Source organism: Micromys minutus (genome assembly GCF_963924665.1).
Source record: "Micromys minutus genome assembly, chromosome: 10".
NCBI classification, from domain to species: Eukaryota; Metazoa; Chordata; class Mammalia; order Rodentia; family Muridae; genus Micromys; species Micromys minutus.
In genome coordinates, this window is record NC_137979.1 from 2,711,935 (window position 1) to 2,734,947 (window position 23,013).

Here is a 23,013-nt window from a genome sequence, read left to right on the forward strand (position 1 = left end):
ATGGATGGAAATGGATGAGTGCTCAGAGGAAAGACTCATGATTTCAGCATGGGAGGCTTCAGTCTGTTTCTGCAGAAATACTCAACCTTCTCAACAGAGAAGAGGACCAATCAAAACGTCAGAAAGCAAAACACTAGCACTACATTTCATCTTTTGTTTTTCAACTTTATTTTTTAACTTTTTGGAGCCATATGCTACAAAAATGCACTATTAATCGGCCACACCCAATTGGATCCTCAAGGCGGTCTCCATGTTGGTGCATTTGGAAGCTAATCTCCTGCTGTGAGGCAGGTGATAGTTACATCACCTTTAGACAAGGAGGCCAGGATTGCTGCCTGAAGAAGCCTCCCAAATGCCTTAGTGGTAAGAACAAAATCTGAGCACATTGAAGTAGGAAATTCAAGCAAAATCCATTCACTCCTAACCTAGTGATCTCCTGTCTAAAGAGGAAAAGAGAAAAATTACTGGAAAAGTGGAATTGTGTAGTAAAACAGAGAATGTGACGCATGATACCGGAATGTTTAGGGAATCATGGGGATAATGTTTGAATATATACTGCTCATCAGAGGCTCTGCGTGAATGTCCACTCTTTACTCAAATGAAAGGCGATGGGAACCTTCAATGCCAGTTTAGTGGAAGGCTTCATATTGGTAGGCTTCTCAGATTTCCCTCAACTGGAAGTTTTCCTCTTTGTCTTTATTCTAGTCTTTTATCTGCTAACTCTCTTCGGCAACACCACCATCATTGCTCTCTCGAGGCTAGATGTCAGATTGCACACACCCATGTACTTTTTCCTCTCCCATCTTTCCTTCCTGGACCTGTGCTATACCACAAGCACCGTGCCTCAGCTTCTCATTAACCTCTGTGGGTTTGAAAGGACCATCAGCTATGGAGGCTGTGTGGCTCAGCTCCTCATATTCCTTGCCTTGGTCTCCACAGAGTGTCTGCTCCTGGGGGTCATGGCCTTTGACCGCTACGCTGCAGTGTGCCGTCCACTACACTACACGACCATTATGCACCCTCAGCTGTGTCAGGGACTAGCCATCTCCTCCTGGGTGTCTGGCCTTGTGAACTCTGTGATTCAGACAGGACTTGTTATGGCCATGCCCCTCTGTAGCCATCAGCTGAATCACTTCTTCTGTGAGATGCCCATATTCCTGAAATTGGCTTGTGAAGACACTAATGGGACGGAGGTCAAGATGTTTGTAGCCAGAACAATAATCTTGATCTTCCCTGCTGCACTGATTCTGGGTTCCTATGGACACATTGCCAGGGCAATTCTCAGAATCAAGTCAATGGCTGGACGCAGAAAGGCCTTTGGGACTTGTGGGTCCCACCTCATTGTGGTTTCTCTGTTTTATGGCTCAGGCATATATACTTACCTTCAACCCATCCACAGATATTCAGAGACTGAGGGAAAGTTTGTTGCTGTTTTTTATACTATACTCACCCCCATTCTCAACCCTTTAATATATACTCTGAGGAACAAGGATGTGAAGGGGGCTCTTTGGAAGGTACTTGGGAAAAGCACAGACTTAGTGTAAGAGGGCTAAGCAAGACCAGCACATTGTCTGTGATACCACTCATAATCTGAAACCCACCTTTGAGGGCCACTAGTGACTAGTTAACAGCCCTCAGTGTCCCAGAACTATTATTCTGGGAATTTGTAAGTGGCAGGAGTCTCTTGTAGTGATAACTAGGTTAGTGCATGAAGTCCTTGTCTAAGAGAGGAGGGGCAGATCTATTTGGCTATTTTCCAAAAGAATGTTAGTGAAGGCTTGCATTTAAACTGTCGGTAAAGAAGAGATGGGCCCTAAGCATTTCTAAGAAGGAATAATTATATATGACATCACCTTTACCAAAGTCGTTGGTTCCCAGTATGATGTCATGTAGATGACCCTTCACTCAAAGTCATAGAGAATGAATTCACAACTGGTTTTCCAAGTAATTACCATGCTATATTCCTGAACACCATAGGTTCTGTTTCTACATTTCCTGATAGTAGTTACCCCACTGACCTTTTACTGGCTTACTTTACTTGGAGAGAGAAGGAAGCTGTGGCAGAGTTGTCAATATTAAAGGTACTGCCATTAGGATACTTACACCCAAAGAAGAATCAGAGTGTCACCAGCTGCACCAGGAAGCCATGCCAGAAGGCCCAGTGTCATGAAAAGGTTTTCATATAAGAAAAAAGAGACTAGAGAAGTTATGAGCATAGATAGAATGATCCATAAAGGAGAGGTATGTAAAAGAAGAAAGAAGAAAACAAAACTAGAAGGTTTCTGAAATAAACAGATCTGGAAAACTCAAAGAGACAATGGGTTCTTGATTTTCTACCATGGTCATTTTCTTTGCCCTTGTGTATTTGACAGTTTGCTTTCTATCTATCCATCCATCTATCTATCTATCTATCTATCTATCTATCTATCTATCTATCTATCTATCCATCCATCCATCCATCCATCCATCCATCCATCTATCTATCTATCTATCCATCCATCCATTTATCCATCCATTTATCCATCCATCTAACCATCTATCTATCCATTTATCCATCCAACCATCCATCCATCTATCCATCCATCTATCCATCCATCTGTGTGTGCACATGTATGTGCAGGTATAAGTGATCAGAGAACAGTTAACAGCAGTCAGACTTCTCCTTGCCCTGTGTAAAGCCCTGGATCTCTCACTGGCCCTTTTCATTTGTTTAGAGGATGGTTTTCTGTCAAAGTGTCTACTTGCTTCTAACTAAGCTTCTAAGTTTTATTCTCAGACACAATATTGATTCAAAGAATATGAAAGGGCAGATCTTAAAGCATTATGAAGATTATAGAGAAACGTATTTTATATAGCCTCACCTTGGAGGTAGTTTTTATTTTTCGATTTAAAAATATAAAATAATAATCCATAAGAAGAGTAGAGTTACTAATGTTTTGTAGCTACTTGACTGAGTATAATGCATAAATTAATAAAATGTTGACTAACAAGGAAAAGCCTATAGACATTTCAATAAAATTTTATGTACATTGGTATCTTCATAATACAGTAAAATTCTAAGAAAATCACTAGAGAAAACTACTTTTATATGTTTTGAAACAAAGAGTAAATAACATATAAAGGAATAATAAAGTAAGTGCACCTCTCAAATGGTGTAGCAATGTCTCTAAGAGGTACACTAGGAGAGGAAGGTTCAAGCCTTGTGTAAGATAATTGTTACTCTAAATCATTTATTTGGTTGCATTAAAGTCTTATCTCCTATGATCTTTCCCCCCCATGTTAGGGGAGTGATGTCAAGCTCCCACAAAGAATCTCACTTGTTTGTTTGTTTTAGGAAAAGGTAATCTAAATGCCCTTTTCTGAAATTTTCTCTTCTCTAGTGATTTCAGTCTGAAATAATCAAGATTCTATCTCAACAGCATTTTTTGACACAGCTCAACCTCAACTCATTTAATATTTATGAAGCTCATGGCAATATTGCAACAAACACATCTGCAATAATTAGATCTGGGTAACTGGAATATCTATAACCTCAAACATGTATCATTTCTTTGTATTGTGAACATTCAAAATCTCCTCTACTTACTGTTTTGAAGAAGACAAATGTTGTAAACCATAGTTAGGTTTCCATGTAGGGAGAAGATGTTGTTGTCCCCACACAACAGAATCCCCAGGCCTGTGAACCATTTCCAGCATTTCTCCCAGAGACACAGTGAGTTGTTGTAGTTGTCATTGTGAAGCCTTAAAATGTGACGGACGGATTAGGATTGGAGGCACGAGTGATGCCGCTCCCTCCCTCCCCTCCCCCCTATCTATCTACCTATATCTATCTATATGTGTATATATGTATATATATACATATATATATATATATATATATTCTCAATCTATCACCTATTTATCATCTATCAATCTATCTTATTCATAAATAAAGGAAAAACTAGAACAAGCTATAGATGAGGATTTACAATGTACACAAATGTAGGCTTATACTTTTTCAAAACCTACTTTTAATAATGGTTCTTAATTCTTTGGCCTCCCTTTTATCCCACCTCCCAACAGAGGTAGTGGAAAGAAAAGTTTAATACAGCAAAGGAGAATGTTAGATATAGAACTTTTGAGCAAATTCTACCTGCCATGTCAAGATATCAGTAGTTCAGTTCACACAAAACAGCAGTGGCCACTCGATCCACTGGCAAACAGCATTCATGAATCAGCAACAGCAATTTGAGAGACTCTGCCAATGGGTCTGAGTCCATGGAAGCAGCAAGAAACCACCAGAACACCATCAAAAGCTCTTTGGTGGCATTTCTCCCTATGAAGCCACAACAAATGATGACTAGCAAAGAATGGTAAGGTGATAAGCAATACCACACAGCATCATCCACTGTCTGTTGGGTTATATTTATACCCTTTCCAAACATCACATGTTCTGTCAAGCATCCTCTCTAGCAAAACACTACATGCCCCTTTCCCAGGCCACTTTCAGAAAAACAACACATGTGTGTTTTCAACAAAACATGCTCCCCACATTTCTGCTTCAGCAAAAGCATCCTCTGATGAGACAGTTGCCAGAAAAACATAACATGACACAACTGACTCTCCAAAGAGACCAAAAATTTCCGTTTCACACATCACCTGCAGTGGTGGCACATACCTTTAATCCCAGTACCATGTGCACGACCAATGTCCTAAACTTGTCCAGGAAAGTATAAGTACCTTATTAAGATGGGGAAACGTGAGTAGGTAATTAAAAAAGAAAATGAAATGGAAAATAAACCATAGGAAAAGGGGTTTCTATCTCCATATAATCAATGAAATGCAAATTAACATGAGACTGAGATGACTCAAGGGTATAATTTTGATAGTTCTGAGTATTGATTTTTTTATAATGCTATGCTAGGTTCACTAATGCTGAAATACAATCTGACTCCTTAAAGTGTTTTTAAGATGAGGTAAGTAGATCTATTCAAGCAATTTATTGTTTGTTTTATATTCAAACAATTTAGAATATGATCTTAAAAATTATCTAAGATCTCATAATATACTCTTAATATTTTGTTAACACATTCATCTCTTTTTTATTTACCATCACACACTAGTAGATATGCCCATTTTTAATTAATGTTTATTTCTTCCCAATTGCTGTATACATTATTTTTTCAATTTGGTTTTGACTTTGGCTAATATTAATTTTACATGTTAATTTGGTTCAATATGATAGTTCAACATTTAGATGTAAATGAACTTATAAAATCATGCCTCGATCAACACTCTTTTACATTTAAGCCAAATCTAGTAATCACTAATTTTCTTTCAGGCTAATGTTTTTAACATCTACAAGTGAGAGATTGTCTGGTGCTTGTCTTTCTATGTGTGGTTAACCTGACGTAGCACTTTCCAGGTCATCAATTTTGTTCAAATGACAGAATTTCATTCTTATTTATAGTTGAGTAACATTAAATTATGCATTTATAGAACATTTTCTTATCATCCATTCACTGATTGGCATGCAGTGTGATTCCACATCATGACTAGTAAGAATAGTGTCACAACAATCACAGTAAGCAGGTGAATACTAATTCACTTCCTTGAGATATACATCCTGAAATGGGACATCTAGATTGCATAATGGATCAGTTATAACTCCAGTCTTTAGAAGAACATGGACACCAGTCCATATAATGTCTGAACCAAAGTGCATTCCTACCAACTGTCAGATTTCCTTCTTCTCTGTGCCCTCATTAGTAACTGATGTTTTGCTTGTTCTGGTAATGGCCATTGAAACTAGAGTGAGGTAGTATTTCATTGTGGTTTTGATTCAAAATTTCCTGATGCATAATAAAACCAAACTTTTTGAAACATATATTTTCACCTATTGTGTATCTGTCTGCTCAAAACTTCATAACTTCACAAAAGAAAATCCAAAGTAATAGATATTCAACTCAGTGAACAGACTAAAGAATGTTGAATTGTAAATTTTAAGTTTTCATTGTACATGATATCACAAGTACACGTTGTCAAACGACCTTATCTTTAAGTGGTTTTTAATTTGACCAGCTCAGATACCTCTCAGTCCCAGATTTAGGGATTTAATTAGCCCGCCCCTACATCTACCCCATTGATGAACTGCTGGAGTGCATGAAGCGGCTGATTCTACAGATCCAAAACCACCAGCTCTCCGGGACACATGGTAACAACAGAATATCTGTGAGTCCCAGTGAGGTTCCAGTATTTATGGAGTAGCAGAAGTGAGAGGCCTCCTACTAGACATTGCAACGAAAACTTGCAAGCAAAGAAGTATGAACAAAAGGGTGTACTAAAGCTTCCACAATGAATCTTTTCCTCTGCTTCGGGGAGGTTGCACGGGTGAAGGGCAAGTATGAGAGGAGGGAAAGATGAGTGGGATTGTGGGTATAGTGTGAAATTCATAAAGAACCAATAAAAAGTTAAAAATATTTCCTATATTATGTTTGTTGTGGATAAAATTAATGTTCATATATAAAAGATAGCAAAAATGTAAAACATTAAAGTTTTATCATGGAAATAAATATTTATCTGGATTGGTGATTCATATAAACAGAACATACGAGCACTATTGAAGAATCCTGAGATTTAAGTGAGCGAGGAGTCTATGCTTGCCCCCAAGTGGGTCTTGGAATATATCCTGATGGGTCAGGGGCTGATAGGACTGTTGTTAAAGTAGGGAAGCATGAGGAATCACAAAGTCAGGTGAGTAGGAGGAGGTATGCTGAGGATGTTGAATACAACCATGTTTGGGGAACAGAGGAAATTGAGAACAAGGTAGATCACAGAAAGCCCATTAGTTGAGTATAATTGTCACAATGGGGCCCATGGGTCTCCAAGGCCACACTTTGCAAATGATTGTTTGTGTACTGCTACCGTGGAGCCTTGGCAGTGTCCCCGGGGCATTTGTGATGCACTAAATCAGTGTCATGGGGTGATCTGGTAATACACCAGATCCTTCCAATTCTCAGTTAACCAACCAAGGGGAGCTTGGAGTGCACTGCAAGAATGCCATGGGCTTCAGCAACTTCTTTTCTTGTGCAGAAATGTGTGAAGTGATGATCTCCAGGACAGGAGCTTTTATCCAAGACCTCTACTTCAGGAAAGAACTCAGAACCACAGAGGAACATATACGCCTCACACATTCCTATTCGTAAAGGATCCCTAGTGGGTCTCACTTCTCCATTGAAACCAATATAATTCAGGCTGATAACATGGTGGTTTCCTTTCATAGTAATTAGGTAAGCACTGACCAGGTGAGTTACTCTAACTTCACAGATTAAAATTCAGGAAGCACAAGCAACGCTGGCCTCTACTTTGGTGGTTAACTGGGCTGTGGACATTAAAGTTATGATTTATTTCTGATTGTCCTTCCTCCTCTGTCACCTGTCTACTTACTTCACTAGACACAGCATGCCAAAATAGTCTCACTTGCATGCATTTATCTTCAAATGCACACAGTTAAAGGAATAAGTATGTTTCTAATGTAAAGAAAAAATGTCAATTTAAAATAATTTAAAAATCTTTTCTAAAACTCAAATCTGAAAAAAAAAATCCCAAGGCTCTAATATGCAAGGTAACTTGTACATATCAGAACCAGGAGATAAGAATAGGGATATACATCAAGAAAGATTCATTGAAATAATAGACAGAGGGAAGGAATGTACTCTAAATGAAACAATGTTATGTATGACTTATACAAGTTAAAACAATTTATTAATTTATTAATTGAAATGTCGAATACTGTACCTGCATTCAAGCCTTGGTTACCAGGTATGATGCTAAAACATCTTTGGAGTCAAATGTCCCTTTCATGGGTCACTGAAGCCACTGGAAAACGCAAATATTTGTATTATAATTCATGGAAGTAAAAAAATTATAGTTATGAGGTAACAACAAAAATAATTTTATGTCTGGGAGTCAGCACAACATGAGGAACTGTATTAAAGAGTCTCAGCATTAGGAAAGTTGAAAACCTCTGCTGTAGAAGTTGCGATATGCCCAGTGTTCAAGAGTCTTGAAGATTGCTGTGAAAACACGTGGTATCGAATGGGTGCTGTGTGGGTTCTAGTGTGAATGAAATATGGTCCAGATCAAAGAATGATGCTCTGCAAATAAACATACAGATAGTGATGGAGAACTGGTAGAGGGATGTTTTGGTGGTAAGGTTTAATAGTGAGTCAGCTTCCCAAAAATTAATGAGAAAGTTAAACATACAGGCACAAAAGGAAGATGTAAGTTAAATTCAAATTATACAATGTATACTTTTAATACTGAAGATGATTAAGGAATAATATTTGAAACTTTTGATTAGATATAAAATAACATTTTTATTTAAATGTGATTCAAATAATTATATATTAAGTCAGTGGGAAAATGAAGTAGTACTATGTGGTTCTGGGAAATAATTAAACATGGTTTCTCATGGATGAATTCATCATTTGTAGAGATCATGAATAGACACACATGTGCACACACATTCACAAGGAAGTCGCTGACATTTGTATTACAGAAAATAAAGTGTGCAAGTGTCAGGATGTTTTGTATTTGACGGGAAAATAAAGAATAGTGATGAAGTTTTTAACGATGATTGTATATTGTTTGAAAAGCAAAATTAGGGATGGGTGAAATGCTTTAAATCTGCTTCACACCATTACCATTTGGTTAATGTAAAAATGTGTTTTGACCTATACTGAGAGATCAGCTTATGGTCTCTGAGTGAGAAGACAGATGTGAAGGTAGAAAAGCTTCCAGTTAGAGATAGACAACTTCATTTTCAAGTTTGTTCCTGGCTGACCCACAATCTCTTTTGTAAACATCAGCAGTGTGTCTGAGTTCTGGCTTTTTGCAAAGAAGAAAGCAAATTGGACATCTTTGCCATGAGGTAGATCGTTAGTCATGAGCAGAAGTTATCAGGGCTGTCTTATGATGCCTTTTTCTAATCTAGAAAATTTAATTAAAAATATATGCTTCTCAATTGTCAATCATTTATTCCATTAGGTGTGAAGCTGTAGAAGGACAATGCCTAACGTGTGACACCTGGAGTGAAAAGCTGTATCACAGGACCAAGTCATCTGCATTATCATAACTTCATTTCTTATGGAGATGAGTGATCACAAGAAAGTGAAGGTTTTCAAATAATACTCTGTACAATTACATGTTAAACTTGGAAATCTCTGAAATTTTGGTCACCGTGCTCAGTATGTGGGGGACTGTCCACTGAAGGTCTGTATCCACTGACAAGTAGGTCCATGTGTCACCTGCATACAGTGATTTCCTGTGGGAAAGTTTAATGCTCTCCAATGTTTTGGCCAGTGTGGTTATGTCAAAGCCCAACTGGAATAGAAGGTGTAGACTAAGTGTAATAAGCCACAGTTCAACCTTTGACTTCATGTGTAAAAGGGCTTTCATAAGTATTTTTGACACATGAAAAAGACCTCCAGGAAGATTTGTTTTCACATTTTTCAGATGAGGCAGAGCACATTACCCAAGATAACATTAACAAAAGAGTAGAGAGAATCTCTATGAGAGATAAGAGATGTATCATAAACATATTTCTTCCCAAGTGACAGGTATGTGGGCAGTCTAGGAGAGATGGACTAAGACTCACTAGTTTCAGGAGAACCAGCATGAGTGTTGTGGTTTTGTAGCTTAGCCCATTCTTTACAGAATCCTGCAGTTTTTATTACACAGTTCCCAAAGAATAATTTACAAGGTGCCCCATGAGTGTCACTGTCTTGATTAGATAGGAGGAAGTGAGTATGATGGAAGAGACATTCAAAGAGACTTGACCTTAAGGTGACATGACATTGGTACCCTTTTATGCAACATATTGTAGATTTTAAAAGACTAGATTCCAAGGAAGTAAGGATACCTCCATATCCCTGTGTCCAGCTGAGGCCAAAACTGCCACTGGACTTTGAGCTTTGGTTAGATGTAGCTGAGAGCTGAAATTGGAGTGTATCTGCAGATGTAGGAATCTATTGGACATGCTGTGTGTCAATCATTATTCTAGAGCCTAACACTGTAAAGAAGGGCGGCCTATGTCAATTTCTCAATCTTATTTTAGTAATAAGGGTGAAATAGAGTTAGTTTTTTCAGAACTGTATGCCTGAAACAAAGGTGGAATGAATTAATGGCATTAGTAAGAAAATTGTTGACTTAATAAATCAAGTTGTTGAATACAGAGGATGGAGATGGGGAATAAAATACAGCATGTGGGGATGAGGAGGTGACTGCGGTACATGAAGAAAGTTCTTGCTTTGACATTCTATACAGGAACGCATCCCCCAAACGATGTAGGATTCTGGAAAGAATTAGCCTTTGGATTTCCCCTAAAATCTGCATTGGTCACAGATCTATGTCTTCATTTGTATCTAGTCTCATATAGCACTGACAAATTCCATCACTCAAATTAGCACTATCAGCTTAGTGTTAGGTTTGGGGTAACACTGCATTCCTGTGTTGTCATTTTCTCCTTTAGAAACAAAGGACTAATAGGGCTATAATATGACTCTGTGAGGAAAGTGAGAGACCTTGTCTCAAAGAGTAAGTGGAGAGTGACTAACTTCTGGCCTGTGCACTCGAGCGTGCGTGCGTGCGCATGCACTCACACACGCACACGAGCACACACACACACACACAGGCATACACACACAGGCACACCGGCACATATAGGTGAGGGCATTTGTACACACATGCACACAAACTCCCACACAGAGGCATGACAAGTTTTTAGTTTTGTTCTCTCCTAGTCTTTATCGGTATAGGCTATGTTTTGAAGCTAAGTTTAAGTTTCCCTGTTTCTTGTTCTCTTGAGTACTGCAGTGACCGATTACTGTTCACGATTCCTTTTTTCATTATATTGAAATCATTTTTGGAAAAACCTCTACATTTTTGTATAACTATTAACTATACTTTTTTGAAACATTATAAACATTTTAAGCATTGTTTAGAAACCACATTAATAAAAGCATAAAGCAGGAATGTTGGCAACCTTTGTGCCAGTAAATGATAAACAACACATATGAAATAACACCTTCCTGTTGCTCAGAAACCAAGTTTAAGTTATTTCCTGCTCACTAAGGATTTTGCTTGGGCATGGAAACCATTCACTAATCTATTCATTGGTAAGAGACCTTTCTTTGTTGGGTACTGAATTTGACATGGTCTAAAATACAAAATAAGTATCCCTTTCATGATCCTCAAAGTAGAGCATTTCAGGAGCTGGAAAGGTCACTAGGTGATAAGAGAACTTAATGCTTTGTCAGAAGACCTAAATACAGTTTCCAGCACCCATGATTTGGGGACTCACAATTTTCTGTGGGTCCAGGTCCAGGGGGATCCAACACACTCCTCTGGGCTTCTTGGGTAAGTGCACTTCTGTGCGCACGCCTCACACACACATAAACAGAGGAAAAAACATAGTATTTCTGCCATACTTATTCATGACACAGAACAAAGGTGATTTTTTTTCTAAAGGGATCTACAATTCTTTTTAGTCCTGTGTGAGTTCGGAGCCCAGACGATGTAATGACAGTGTTGCCTATGCAGGAGGGAGCAGATGAGTCCCAGAGGGTGTGACCTCAGCCTGGTTATTCTCGAGTCTTCATCGACTGAAATACCCTGTCACAAAGACCAAGGTGATGAGGAAAATGAACCACAGGTGGCACACCGGATATTTTATTAATTCATCGGTAGTGTTTTTTCAGGGCTCAAACTCAAGGAGTCGCATGTGCTGGACAAGCACTTAACGTCTGAGTTGCATGAGCAACCCCACACTCGATTTGAAAAGCAGATTTCTGTTACCGAATTTGACTCTATATCTCAGTATTGTGATTCTAGCAATATGTAATCTCTCCTTCCAGACATGGACGTTGAATCCACAGGGTGGTGTGGTCTCAATGCGATTATGACACAAATCATCAGAAGTAGAACTTAGGCAAAGAGAGCATCATGAATGACTTGTAGCTAAAGACAAGAAGAGACAAATAACTGGATAAGTGGAACTAAACAGCAAAATGGAAAAGGCAACCTATGAGTTTGTTTTATTTAGGATATAACTTGGAAAACAACACTGCTTGTTGGAAGCATTGCATTGTTTACACTCTGCGCTGATCAAAGGCGATGGGAACCTTCAACTCCAGCTCAGAAAGGGCTTTCTTTTTGGTGGGATTCTCAGATTGGCCTCACCTGGAACTTGTCTTTTTTATTGTCATTTCAATTTTCTACTCCCTCACTCTCTTCGGCAACTCTTCCATCATTGCTCTCTCTCGACTAGACCTTCGACTGCAAACACCAATGTACTTCTTCCTCTCACACCTCTCCTTCCTGGACCTCTGCTACACCACCAGCACCGTGCCCCAGCTCCTCATAAATCTTCATGGTCTGGACAGGACCATCAGTTATGGAAGGTGTGTAGCCCAGCTTCTTATTTTTCTTGCCCTGGCATCAACAGAGTGTGTGTTATTGGGGGTCATGGCCTTTGACCGCTACGCTGCCGTGTGCCATCCACTGCACTACACGACCATTATGCACCCTCAGCTGTGTCATGCACTGGCCATCTCTTCCTGGGTAGGGGGACTTGTAAATTCTCTGATTCAAACAGGACTCATGATGGCCATGCCTCTCTGTGGCCATCGACTGAATCACTTCTTCTGTGAGATGCCCATATTCCTGAAGTTGGCTTGTGAGGAAACAAAAAGAACAGAGGCCAAGATGTTTGTGGCTCGAGCAATAGTGTTAGTCTTCCCTGCAGCACTTATCCTGGGTTCCTATGCTTGCATCGCCAGGGCAGTACTGAAGGTCAACTCAACAGCTGGGCGCAGAAAAGCTTTTGGGACTTGTGGATCCCACATTCTGGTGGTGTCTCTGTTCTATGGTTCAGCCATTTACACATACCTTCAACCCACTCACACCTATTCTGAAAGTGAGGGCAAGTTTGTTGCCCTGTTTTATACCATCATCACACCCATGCTCAACCCTCTGATCTATACCCTGAGGAACAAGGATGTGAAGGGGGCTCTGTGGAAGGTGCTAGGGAGAGGCACAGAGTCTGAGTAAGATGATGAAGAAGGGCCAGGACATTTTATAGCTTTCAGGTCTAGGATCAGTTTCAAATCATGGTTGTCCAGGAAGCAGAGAGGCGTAAAATGAAGACACTCTGCTGGCTTTGGCTCTCTCCTTTTCCCCCTTTTAATCTCTCCAGCCTCTAGACTATATATCTTGCCACATGCAATTCTTTCTAGAACTGTATTCACAGACACATTCAAAAGCACCTCTCAAATTCAATTCCTTGTTGATTCTAAATTTAATCAAGTTGTCAAAGAAAAACGATCATCATAAATCAACCAGTCAACCTGAAACCCAAACATATCCCTTTGATGTTATTGCAATCCACTTATGATAAAACATCTCACATCTGTTTTATCATGAAAAATTCATTCAGCCTACCTTCATGAGTTCAATTAGTCTTAACAACTCGAGAATTTTTAGAAGGTCAAGTTCAAATTCTCTGTCAGACTCAATTCAAAGTCTTGAGCTAGTGTAAACATTGCAAAAGAATTTATAACCCTGCAGTGGTGACACATGCCCTTACACACAGCACTTGAGAGCAGAGGCAGGAAGATCTCTGTGAGTTTGAGGCCAGCCTGGTTTACAGAGAAAGTTCCAGGATATTCAAAAGTTACACAGGGAAATCCTGTCTCAAAGGTGAAAAGCAAAGCAACAAAAATGAGTTTATATTCTTCCAACATACAATAACAAAATACGAACATTCTTGTTCTGGAGTGGGGAGGTGTCGGCATAGAAAGCTAGAACTAAGATAGCAAACCTGCAGCTCAGACATTACTCTAGCTCAGTATCAAACATACAAGTCACATAGTCACATGAGGTGAATTCCAATGGATATAGATTTTGACAATAGATGCTCAAAATTCTCTTAGGGATCAAGTATCTTCTTAATTTTAATTTTCCTAACTCTTCTTTACCACCTCACAAAGAGGCAGCCTCTGATCTGCCATCTTACCCTGAAGTTTTTCTCTTAACATATTTCTAATATACCAAACTTTCATTAATCCCCAAACAGAGTTACGGGATAAGACATATCATCACTTCACTGGTGGATAAATTGAATCTTAAACATGTTAATGAAATTTTTCACAATTAAAAATCTTGTAACCTATAGCTGTATTCCTATATGGTGTTATAATTCCTTAAATGTTTACAGAGAATTCTGGCGTTTTAAAAGTTTAACTCCCTATAAAACCACGTTAATTTTTCAGCACATAAACTGGAGTATATTGATGAAATATTGTTTTTTAGTTTGTTATTGATGAGACCAGACAATAGGAAAAGATAATTGGTTGCTGTGTGGGTTTTGTTTTGTTGTGTTTTCTGTCAACCCGACATAAGCTAGAGCCATGTGGGGAGAGAGAATATCAGCAGCATAAATGACAGCATTGTATTAACCTGTAGGAAAGTCTGTGGGGCATTTTCTTCATTGATGATTGGTGCAAGATGGCCCATCCGCTGTGGGAAGGGGTCTTGGGTGAGATGAAAAGCAAACTAAGCAAAACATAGAAAGCAAGCCAGTAAGTAGCATCCCTCCATTGCCTCTGCTTCTTCCAACTCTGGGATCCTGCTTTGAATTTCTGTACTGACTTTCCCTAATGTTAGACTATAACCTGGAAGTTGTAAAATGAAATAAACTTTTTTCCCTAAGTTGCCTTTGATAGTGGTGCTCTATCACAGAAATAGAAAGAAACCTAGGACAATAGTGATACCTTGTATCTGTGCATGAGAAAGAAAAAAATCAAGATTTCCTTAAGGAAATACTTAAGTCAATGGTGCATATAAAAAACACTGAAAAAGTCTGAGATGTGGTCAACACAGTACACTTCAGCTGGGAGATGTGATTTGGCATGATTGGTCAAGGATGCGAGAAATGAAATGAAGGTCAGTGCAGTATGTTGAGTCTCAGATGGTAGATTCATAAGGGCACGAGGTCATGCTTTGGAAATACTAACTAAAGCACTTCCACTTGGCCATCATTTAGGAATATAGAGTATTGAAGACTAAGATTCACAACTCAGAGAGCCCATTGCTTGATTGTAATTGCCACCCTGGGGCTCAGACATCTCCAAGGCCATCCTTGCTTTAAAAAAATTTTTCTTTTCTGCTACTAAGTATACTCTGACAATTTCCCCAGGGCATGTGTTATTCACTAAGCTAAGAAAAGGGTTGGTAATTTGCCAGCTCCTTCAATGTCTCTATGGTAAGGGGCAAACTGGGTTTGCAAGATGCAGCCACCCCCTATGAACACCAAGGAGAAAAGTCTCTCTGGAGAGAGAACCATGGATAATCATAAAAATAAGCAAGTTCTCCAGACAAGAGCTCCTGCCCAAGGCCGGCACCCTACAATATAAATCAGCTCTACCTGGAACATCTCTAGCTGTAGACAGGTCACACATCACCTTGGATACCAAGGAAATTGACGATGGCAGTGCAATAGTTTCTTTTGAGGAGGCCTGGGTGAGTACTGACTGGATAGATCCACCAGCCTTGCAATTTAAACAGAATCAAGAAACATTTCATTAGGTAACTAACATAGAATTTTCCTCTGCTCCTTGCCTGGTTTGAGGATAGGGAAATGTTACATTAAAACAACTTTTTTAAAATCACTAGTTGGCTTTCTCTAAGAGCCGTTCTCCTATCCACTCATTTCACTACACACAACACGTAAAAAAAAAAATGTTCTCCAAGTCAGAAGATAGAGAACAGGGGTGCGACGACATTTTTGAAGTGAAGTCGAGGACTAGAGGATTAGATAAAAACTGGGAGTTGATTATAGATGGAGTTGATATGTTGTATCAGAAGTTGCTGTTAAAACCATTAATTCACTGTACTCATTATCTATTAGACTGACTGGATTCAAACCTTGGTTATCTGGTATTATACTCGAAAATTTTGTAGTGGCACTTGGCGTCTTTAAGATAATAAAGATTACCCTAAATTCTTATGGAATTAGAAGAGATATGAGGCAATTTTTAGTGAGAAAGAAATATGGTCCAGATCAGAAAATAACAGTTTATAGAAGAATTGATGATAGCAGGGGTCAGTAGGACACTTGGGTAGCTAGAAAGGTTTGAAAGTAAGTTAACTTTTCAAATAGTGACAAGAGAGCCCCACATGTAGGCACAACAGGAGGAAGGAAACTCAGATTAACAGTTAAGACTCCAGGGTTGAACAATAGGGGTACAGAAAGAAATGTGCCTTTGCTGAGCTAGAGTGAATGTCACTACATTAATGTCATTAATTTTAATCTGAATATAGCATGTGATTAGTTGACAGAAAGCTGGTTCAAAGCTTTAATCTCAGAACTTGGAAGGAAAGGAGAGGAGGCTGTGAGGTCATGGTCTCCCTATCCTATACAGTGAGTTCTTGTCTTTTAAAAGGTAGGCAGACTCCCATGGAGGATACAGCATGAGCCCTTTTCCTGATTGCTGACATATACATTGTTTACAGAGCTCATCCACTGGCTCACGGGTGTGCACATGCTCAGACATGAACACATTTTCACAAAGATGACTACTATTAGATGTCAGAAAGCAAACACATAAAGTCAACATGCCTTATTTGTGCCAAGGGTGAGCGGAGTAGTGGATTCAACCTTTAAAAACTTGAGATCAGAAAAAAAAAAAAAATCCCAGCTGAGCAGGAGGGTCCAAACCCTCCTAATTATTCAGTTAATGCAAGACGTTTTTCTAACTTCCTGAAATGTTCAAATTTCAGAATTTGATATGAAGGCTTTGACTTTGTGAGAAGATGAATTTTTTTCTAGACAGTCTATTTTTGTACCTCTTGATCTTAATTTTTAATACTGAGCCACAAAAGTGTAAAGTTATAGCAAGATAATATTTGAGCAGCTAGTGGGTAGCTGAGATACAAGAATTAATAATTAGGACCTGTTTTACTGGCTAACATAATTTCATTTTTATTGAATAAAAGATGTATACAATGGGAATGGAAATACAAATCGTTGAACAATTACTCTACTTGAAAATGGACCCAGTAAAACTTGAAGTTCATTTTCTCCTGGGTGTATGGAGAGTAGTCAGTTGGAAAAGACTGTGTCTATATATGGATACCCTAGCACCTCTGTTCCATCTTTGCCCACATGTTCTGGGCTCACGAGGAAAGTACTGTCCAGTCGCCATTATGACAATGGCCAAAATCATTCTGGGTTATGAGATGTGCGACTAGATATGATGTGTGGCATCTGCCAGAGGCCTCTGTTGGATTTGTGTGAAGAATGGTTTACAGGTGATCTTTAAAGATGCAAAAAGGCTCTCAAAAGATTTTCTCTTCATGGTTTCACAACATGTGCATAATTAAGAAGGTCCCAGTTAGCTAATCCTCCCCCCCACCTAATATGAAAAAAAAAAAAAAAACTGAATGACTGAGAAGGTGTCATGACTGCAGCAAGTTTCTGAGTGATAGATGCCCGAGCAGTGTGCACACAAGTTCCTGGGAACTGATGGCACCAGTCTCAAGATAACTTTAGTGAGGCACTTCGCATAAACATGAGTGTTGTGGTTGGCAAGTCACCGTGCCTTCTGTGGGACTCTGGGGATTAAATAGCAGTACATAGCCTCCAAAGATGGATCTCATAAGCAGTCACATGCACCACAATCTTGCTTATACAGGGGAAAGACAACAGAGAGGATGTTGGAAGGTATTCACCTTTGAAAGTGGCTAATATTGAGAATCTCACCTTGCACAACAGATTTCCAAATAAAAGGACAGATTCAAAGAAAGGGTACTCTCACAGCCCACGTTTTGAGGAACACTGAAACTGCTCAAAGAATCCATGCTCCCCTAGAGAGCAGCTGTGGAGCTGGTATGAGGCAGCACTTTGCAGTACCTCCAAAGGACTTTCATGCACCAGGCATTGCTCTAAGCACCAAAAATGAAAGGCTGAGTGAGACAGGTTAACCTACAGATCTAATTTTCAGACATGCTGAATATGGCAAATTATTCCAGATCTGGTTGCATGAGACAGAGGGAAAATAAGTGGAGGATTTGGGCCAGAAAATGGAGAAATGATAGATGAAGGAGTGAACATTAGTACCTATAAACATGGCAGGAGTAACTAAAGACATGACGCAGAAGAACACAAAAGGCTGAGGAAATCCACAGAGGTTCTGTTGAGCAAGTCCTGGAATGTGTGCAGGTATAAGAAGGCACCTACGGAAAGAAATGACTTTCAGGTTTCCCTCTAAACTAGTCACATCTTTGCACCATATTTTAGTCTGGGCTTAACTTGCAATTGATAACACTCCATAATTAAGTCAGCACTGCTCATTTTAAAGAGCTTTTTATTAGTTCTTTGTGAATTTCATGCCATGCACCCCAATCCCACTCCCCCTCCCGTACCCACCTTCCATCTTTGCAACCTCTGTCTACCAACAGAGAAAAAAAATCTTACTGTCGGAGCTGTGGTGAGTCACAACGTGTCTCACAGTGCACCCTTTAGCCCACACTTCTTTGCTAGTCAAAGTTCCAGTGACTCCCTGGTCTGGTACGAGGCCTCGGGCTCCTGCTGGCACAGCTGGGTTTTATTTACCTTTTGGTCAATCATCCCAGGTCATTTTTATTTTCTGCTCTTCAGTTGGGTGACTTAAAAGTTTTCAATTTCATCTCTTCCATTCTGTGTTCAACTGAAATCTTGACGTGAAACTGAATTCTGCCTTACATATGTGGTGGCCACTTAATGGCCTGTAGCATCTTAGTTTGTTGAGATTATGACACCTGTATCTTTCCTATAATCAATCCCATTGTGTATTGCAAGTGTAGTAAGCGGTCTATGTGTCATTTGAAGTATCATTTACAGGGCAGAAACCATAAAGTTCTTGTGCAACTAACTATGCCGTATGAACGTTTCCTTCCCTATTTTAAGAAAACAAATATTTCTGGTATTTTTATGGAACCAGGAATGGTGCCAGACAGAAATGTACTCACTGATAAGGTCAACATTTGTTGAGAATCTTTTTCCCCTAAGCATTGAATTGGTAAATGAGTGATTGAAAAGACCTAAACATGTGACACTTAGAGCTTAGCTGTGCAGATAATTCCCATCAACATCCTGTGAAATAGATTATTTTATACTTATGTAAAGTAAGCGTACAGAACAAGCGATAAAGTCCATATGTGTATTGTGGGGAGGGGTGACAGTGACATTCATAAACAGCAGGACTCAACTGTCAGTCATTCAAACCCATCTTAGGCGTTCTGGTTATAACACGTGTGTATTCCCCTCTCTCACAGTTCACTTTTGTTTATATCTCCCACAGAGGCCTCGAGCACGGCGGTCAAGAATCTCTCTGGAGTCATCTTCCCAGCACCAGGTCACTTCGCACGGGTGGTGACTTCCAGGTGGACTCAGTGAAAAAGACAATGGGTTAATTTGCCAAGATTGCTTGTGTGGAGCATGGGTGAAAGTTCCGCTGGTTACTAACATCCTTTTCTGCTTTCCTGTACCCTATTCAGATTTTTAAACTATGATCAATGCCCACTTATAATTACTTCTGCTCATCTCTTGCTAATATAGTTTATGAAGGTACATTTATAGTTCATTCTCAAAGGGGTAGAAGACAGATTTTCATGAAATTGGAGAGTCAAATGTTTTACTCAAGTTATTTAATATCTACTAAATGCCATGAATGTAATTAGCATTAATGAAATGCCTCTTGTGTACTGTAAGAAAAGACGTTAGCTTTCTTTACTGGCCATGTTCCTAGGTGCCTAAGAGCTTCTCAGCTTAGAATAAGACAAGTGGAAAATGTTTTGGTAAGCTCATTATAGGCATCATTGATGAGGCAGGGGCAGGTAAAATCCTTGTGCTACAAGCAGGATGTACGTGTAGACACAAAAGGTCCAGGGACGTTTTGGCTTGAGAGGAGAAGTTCAGAGGTGGGTTTATTCAGTGGGAGGAAGGTAAGAGTGTGTCCCAGGCATGGTGATGCATGGGAAGTCACTTACTCATGCATTACAAGCCATTTTGTTTCCCTACAGAGACAGAGATATGCTGTTCTTGGCCCTTCTGCAGGAGGACAGCTGAAGGAGTGAGTCTGCTGGGAGAGCCACCTGGGTCGTGTCCGCTCAGCAAAGGGCAGCAGAGAAGCTCAAGGTTCGTGACCTTGGCCTGCTTACAGAATTCTTCATCATAAACTAAGGAGAGGAACAAAGGAGAACAGTCCTTAAGCCACATTGTGGTGAAGTTCATATTATCTATGTATTTACTACTTCAGTTTTCTTACATGCTGGGGGTTGGATATAGGATCCTACCGCACTCCACAATTTCCTTATTAGTCATCTCCACCATGAGTCCCAAATTTTTAACAATATTTTTTAAATTCTTTGAGAATGCCATACATTGTACTTTTAACACATTCACTCCTCCCCATAACCACCTTCTCTACCCTCCTATTCAACTTTTGCTTTCTCCCATCCAGTTTGGATTGTGTTGCCTAGCTAGTGTTGTGATTAGAGCCCAACCTGGTGTGTGTTCAACCTACTAGGTCATATCATTCAATAAAACTCTCTCTCTCTCTCTCTCTCTCTATCTCTCTCTCTCTCTCTCTCTCTCTCTCTCTCTCTCTCTCTCTCTCTCTCTCCCTCTCTCTGTCTGTCTGTCTGTCTGTCTCCCAGAAGATATCAAATACTAGCATTAGATTTTTAAATGCAGTTTCAACTTGTTTGCATTTGGATTTTGCATCTTAGTGATATCAGAGGAGCAGTATAGAATCTCTCTACCTTCCCACAAAGAGAAGCGTTGGACAGGAAGGATTGAGTTGCCTGGCAAAGCCTGCACTTGACCTAAGCAAAGGCGGAGAAGTGGTATGGCAAAGTCTGGACAGCAAGACTGGAGTTCTAACAAGAGCCACACCTTCAGTCAGCAATCTCCTATCTGAAGAAGAAAATAGGAAGAACTGACAGATAGGATAGAATAGCAAATGAGAAGAAAACATACATGACTTTTAAGTATGTATAGAATAGTGTTTCAACACATACCCCTTGCAGGAAAGAATGAGTAGCGTTTGGTATTTATGCAAGTGAAAGGCTATGGGAAATTTCAACAACAGTTCACAAGAGAGTTTCATTTTGGTGGGTTTCTCAGATTGGCCTCAATTTCAAGTCTTCCTTTTTGTCATTATTTTGATTTTCTACTCCCTAACTATCTTTGGCAATACAACCATCATCGTTCTTGCAAAACTAGACCTTCGACTACACAAACCCATGTACTTCTTCCTCTCACACCTCTCCTTCCTGGACCTCTGCTACACCACCAGCACCGTGCCCCAGCTCCTCGTCAACCTTCATGGCCTTGACAGGACCATCAGCTATGGAGGGTGTGTGGCCCAGCTCTTCATTTTCCTTGCTCTGGCATCCACAGAATGTTTGATTTTGGTGGCAATGGCCTTTGACCGCTACGCTGCTGTGTGCCATCCACTGCACTACACGACCATTATGCACCCTCAGCTGTGTCATGCACTGGCCATCTCCTCCTGGGTAGGGGGTCTTGTAAACTCTCTAATCCAGACAGGGCTTGTGATGGCCATGCGACTGTGTGGCCATCAAATCAATCACTTCTTCTGTGAGATGCCCATATTTCTGAAGCTGGCCTGTGAGGACACAGGAGGAACAGAAGTGAAGATGTTTGTGGCTCGAACAATAGTCTTAGTCTGCCCTGCAGTACTGATTCTAGGCTCCTATGTTCACATTGCTAAGGCTATACTGAAAGTCAAGTCAATGGCTGGACGCAGAAAGGCTTTCGGGACATGTGGGTCCCATCTTCTGGTGGTTTCTCTGTTTTATGGCTCAGGTATTTATACATACCTTCAACCAGTCCACAGGTATTCTGAGAGCAAGGGGAAGTTTGTCGCCCTGTTTTATACCATTGTTACCCCCATGTTCAACCCTCTGATCTATACCCTGAGGAACAAGGATGTAAAGGGGGCTCTGTGGAAGGTTCTGGGAAGAGGCACGGACTCAGGGTAGGATGTGAAGGAAAGAGCTCATAAAATTTCTTTGGTAGCTCTCGTGCCTAGGGCCCCACCACTGGTCACAGCAAACAGCTCAATAGCTCTTGGGTTTTTAGAGCCTTCCTTTTGAATACACACACATTGAGATGTTTCATAGGTCTATGTATGATCTTCATGCAAAACAGAGTAAGCTGTGATTTATATCACAGTTTTTTATAAGAATGTACTTGGAGACCATATTCTGACCAACCTGGGAAGTTGTAATGAACTGTAAATATTTGGGCCAGTGACAGGAGATATAACTAAATATGACATCACTTTTTACAAAGTCAGTGACTCCCAACGTGGCACTGTGCCTGAATACATAAGTCATTGCTCACCACCTATTTCCTGAGTAATTGGGACGCTAATCACACCCTGTCAACAGCTTAAGGCTTTTTCTAACTTCCCTGACATTTTCTACCCTTTTAGTTTCCTGGCTTCTGTTCCTGAGAAAACAAGATCATGATCTGAGATACTTTACTAAGCACACGGAGCTTTGGATCTTTGTAGTGGGATTTTTGGAATTTAGGTTTTCAACCACCAAAATATTATAAGAAGGTCTTTAATTTTACTCCCAGATATGGGGCTGCTTCCAACTGTCTGCAGTAGCTGACTGATTTGCCTCATGCTCTAGCTGACATGTGTTTTTGACAGCTGCAGATAGTTTCTGCAATTATGACATTAGTAATCCTGGAAACTCTTCAGAGGGTGTATAAATGCTAGAGCCCTGAAAGGCAAGGTTGGTGGTTGGTGGTCACTGGGTGGGGGTGGGGGTGGGGTGAGGGTGGGGAGGGGGTTGTGGTTTGTGGTTTGTTATTCTAAAAGAAGAAACAAAACAAAATTAAATTCAAGGATCTTTTTCTTTTCCCCTCTCCCCTCTCTGTTTCTCTACCATTTTCTC

General features: G+C 39.9%; 3 protein-coding genes across 3 annotated transcripts; all 3 read left to right on the plus strand.

Moving 5' to 3' along the window:
- Positions 1-608: 608 nt before the first annotated feature.
- LOC308426462 (olfactory receptor 2Y1-like) lies at positions 609-1,544 on the plus strand (the record flags this gene model as incomplete). Its single annotated transcript, XM_080924229.1, has 1 exon — positions 609-1,544. The coding sequence occupies one exon, from the start codon at positions 609-611 to the stop codon at positions 1,542-1,544; it is 936 nt and encodes a 311-aa protein (XP_080780355.1).
- A 10,609-nt stretch (positions 1,545-12,153) lies between these two features.
- Positions 12,154-13,089, plus strand: LOC308426460 (olfactory receptor 2Y1B-like; the record flags this gene model as incomplete). The annotated part of the gene is made up of 1 exon (XM_080924227.1): positions 12,154-13,089. One exon carries the CDS (start codon positions 12,154-12,156, stop codon positions 13,087-13,089), a length of 936 nt encoding a protein of 311 aa, XP_080780353.1.
- Positions 13,090-21,150: 8,061 nt separating this feature from the next.
- On the plus strand, positions 21,151-22,086 carry LOC308426463 (olfactory receptor 2Y1B-like; the record flags this gene model as incomplete). Its single annotated transcript, XM_080924230.1, has 1 exon — positions 21,151-22,086. The coding sequence occupies one exon, from the start codon at positions 21,151-21,153 to the stop codon at positions 22,084-22,086; it is 936 nt and encodes a 311-aa protein (XP_080780356.1).
- Between the last annotated feature and the right edge of the window lie 927 nt (positions 22,087-23,013).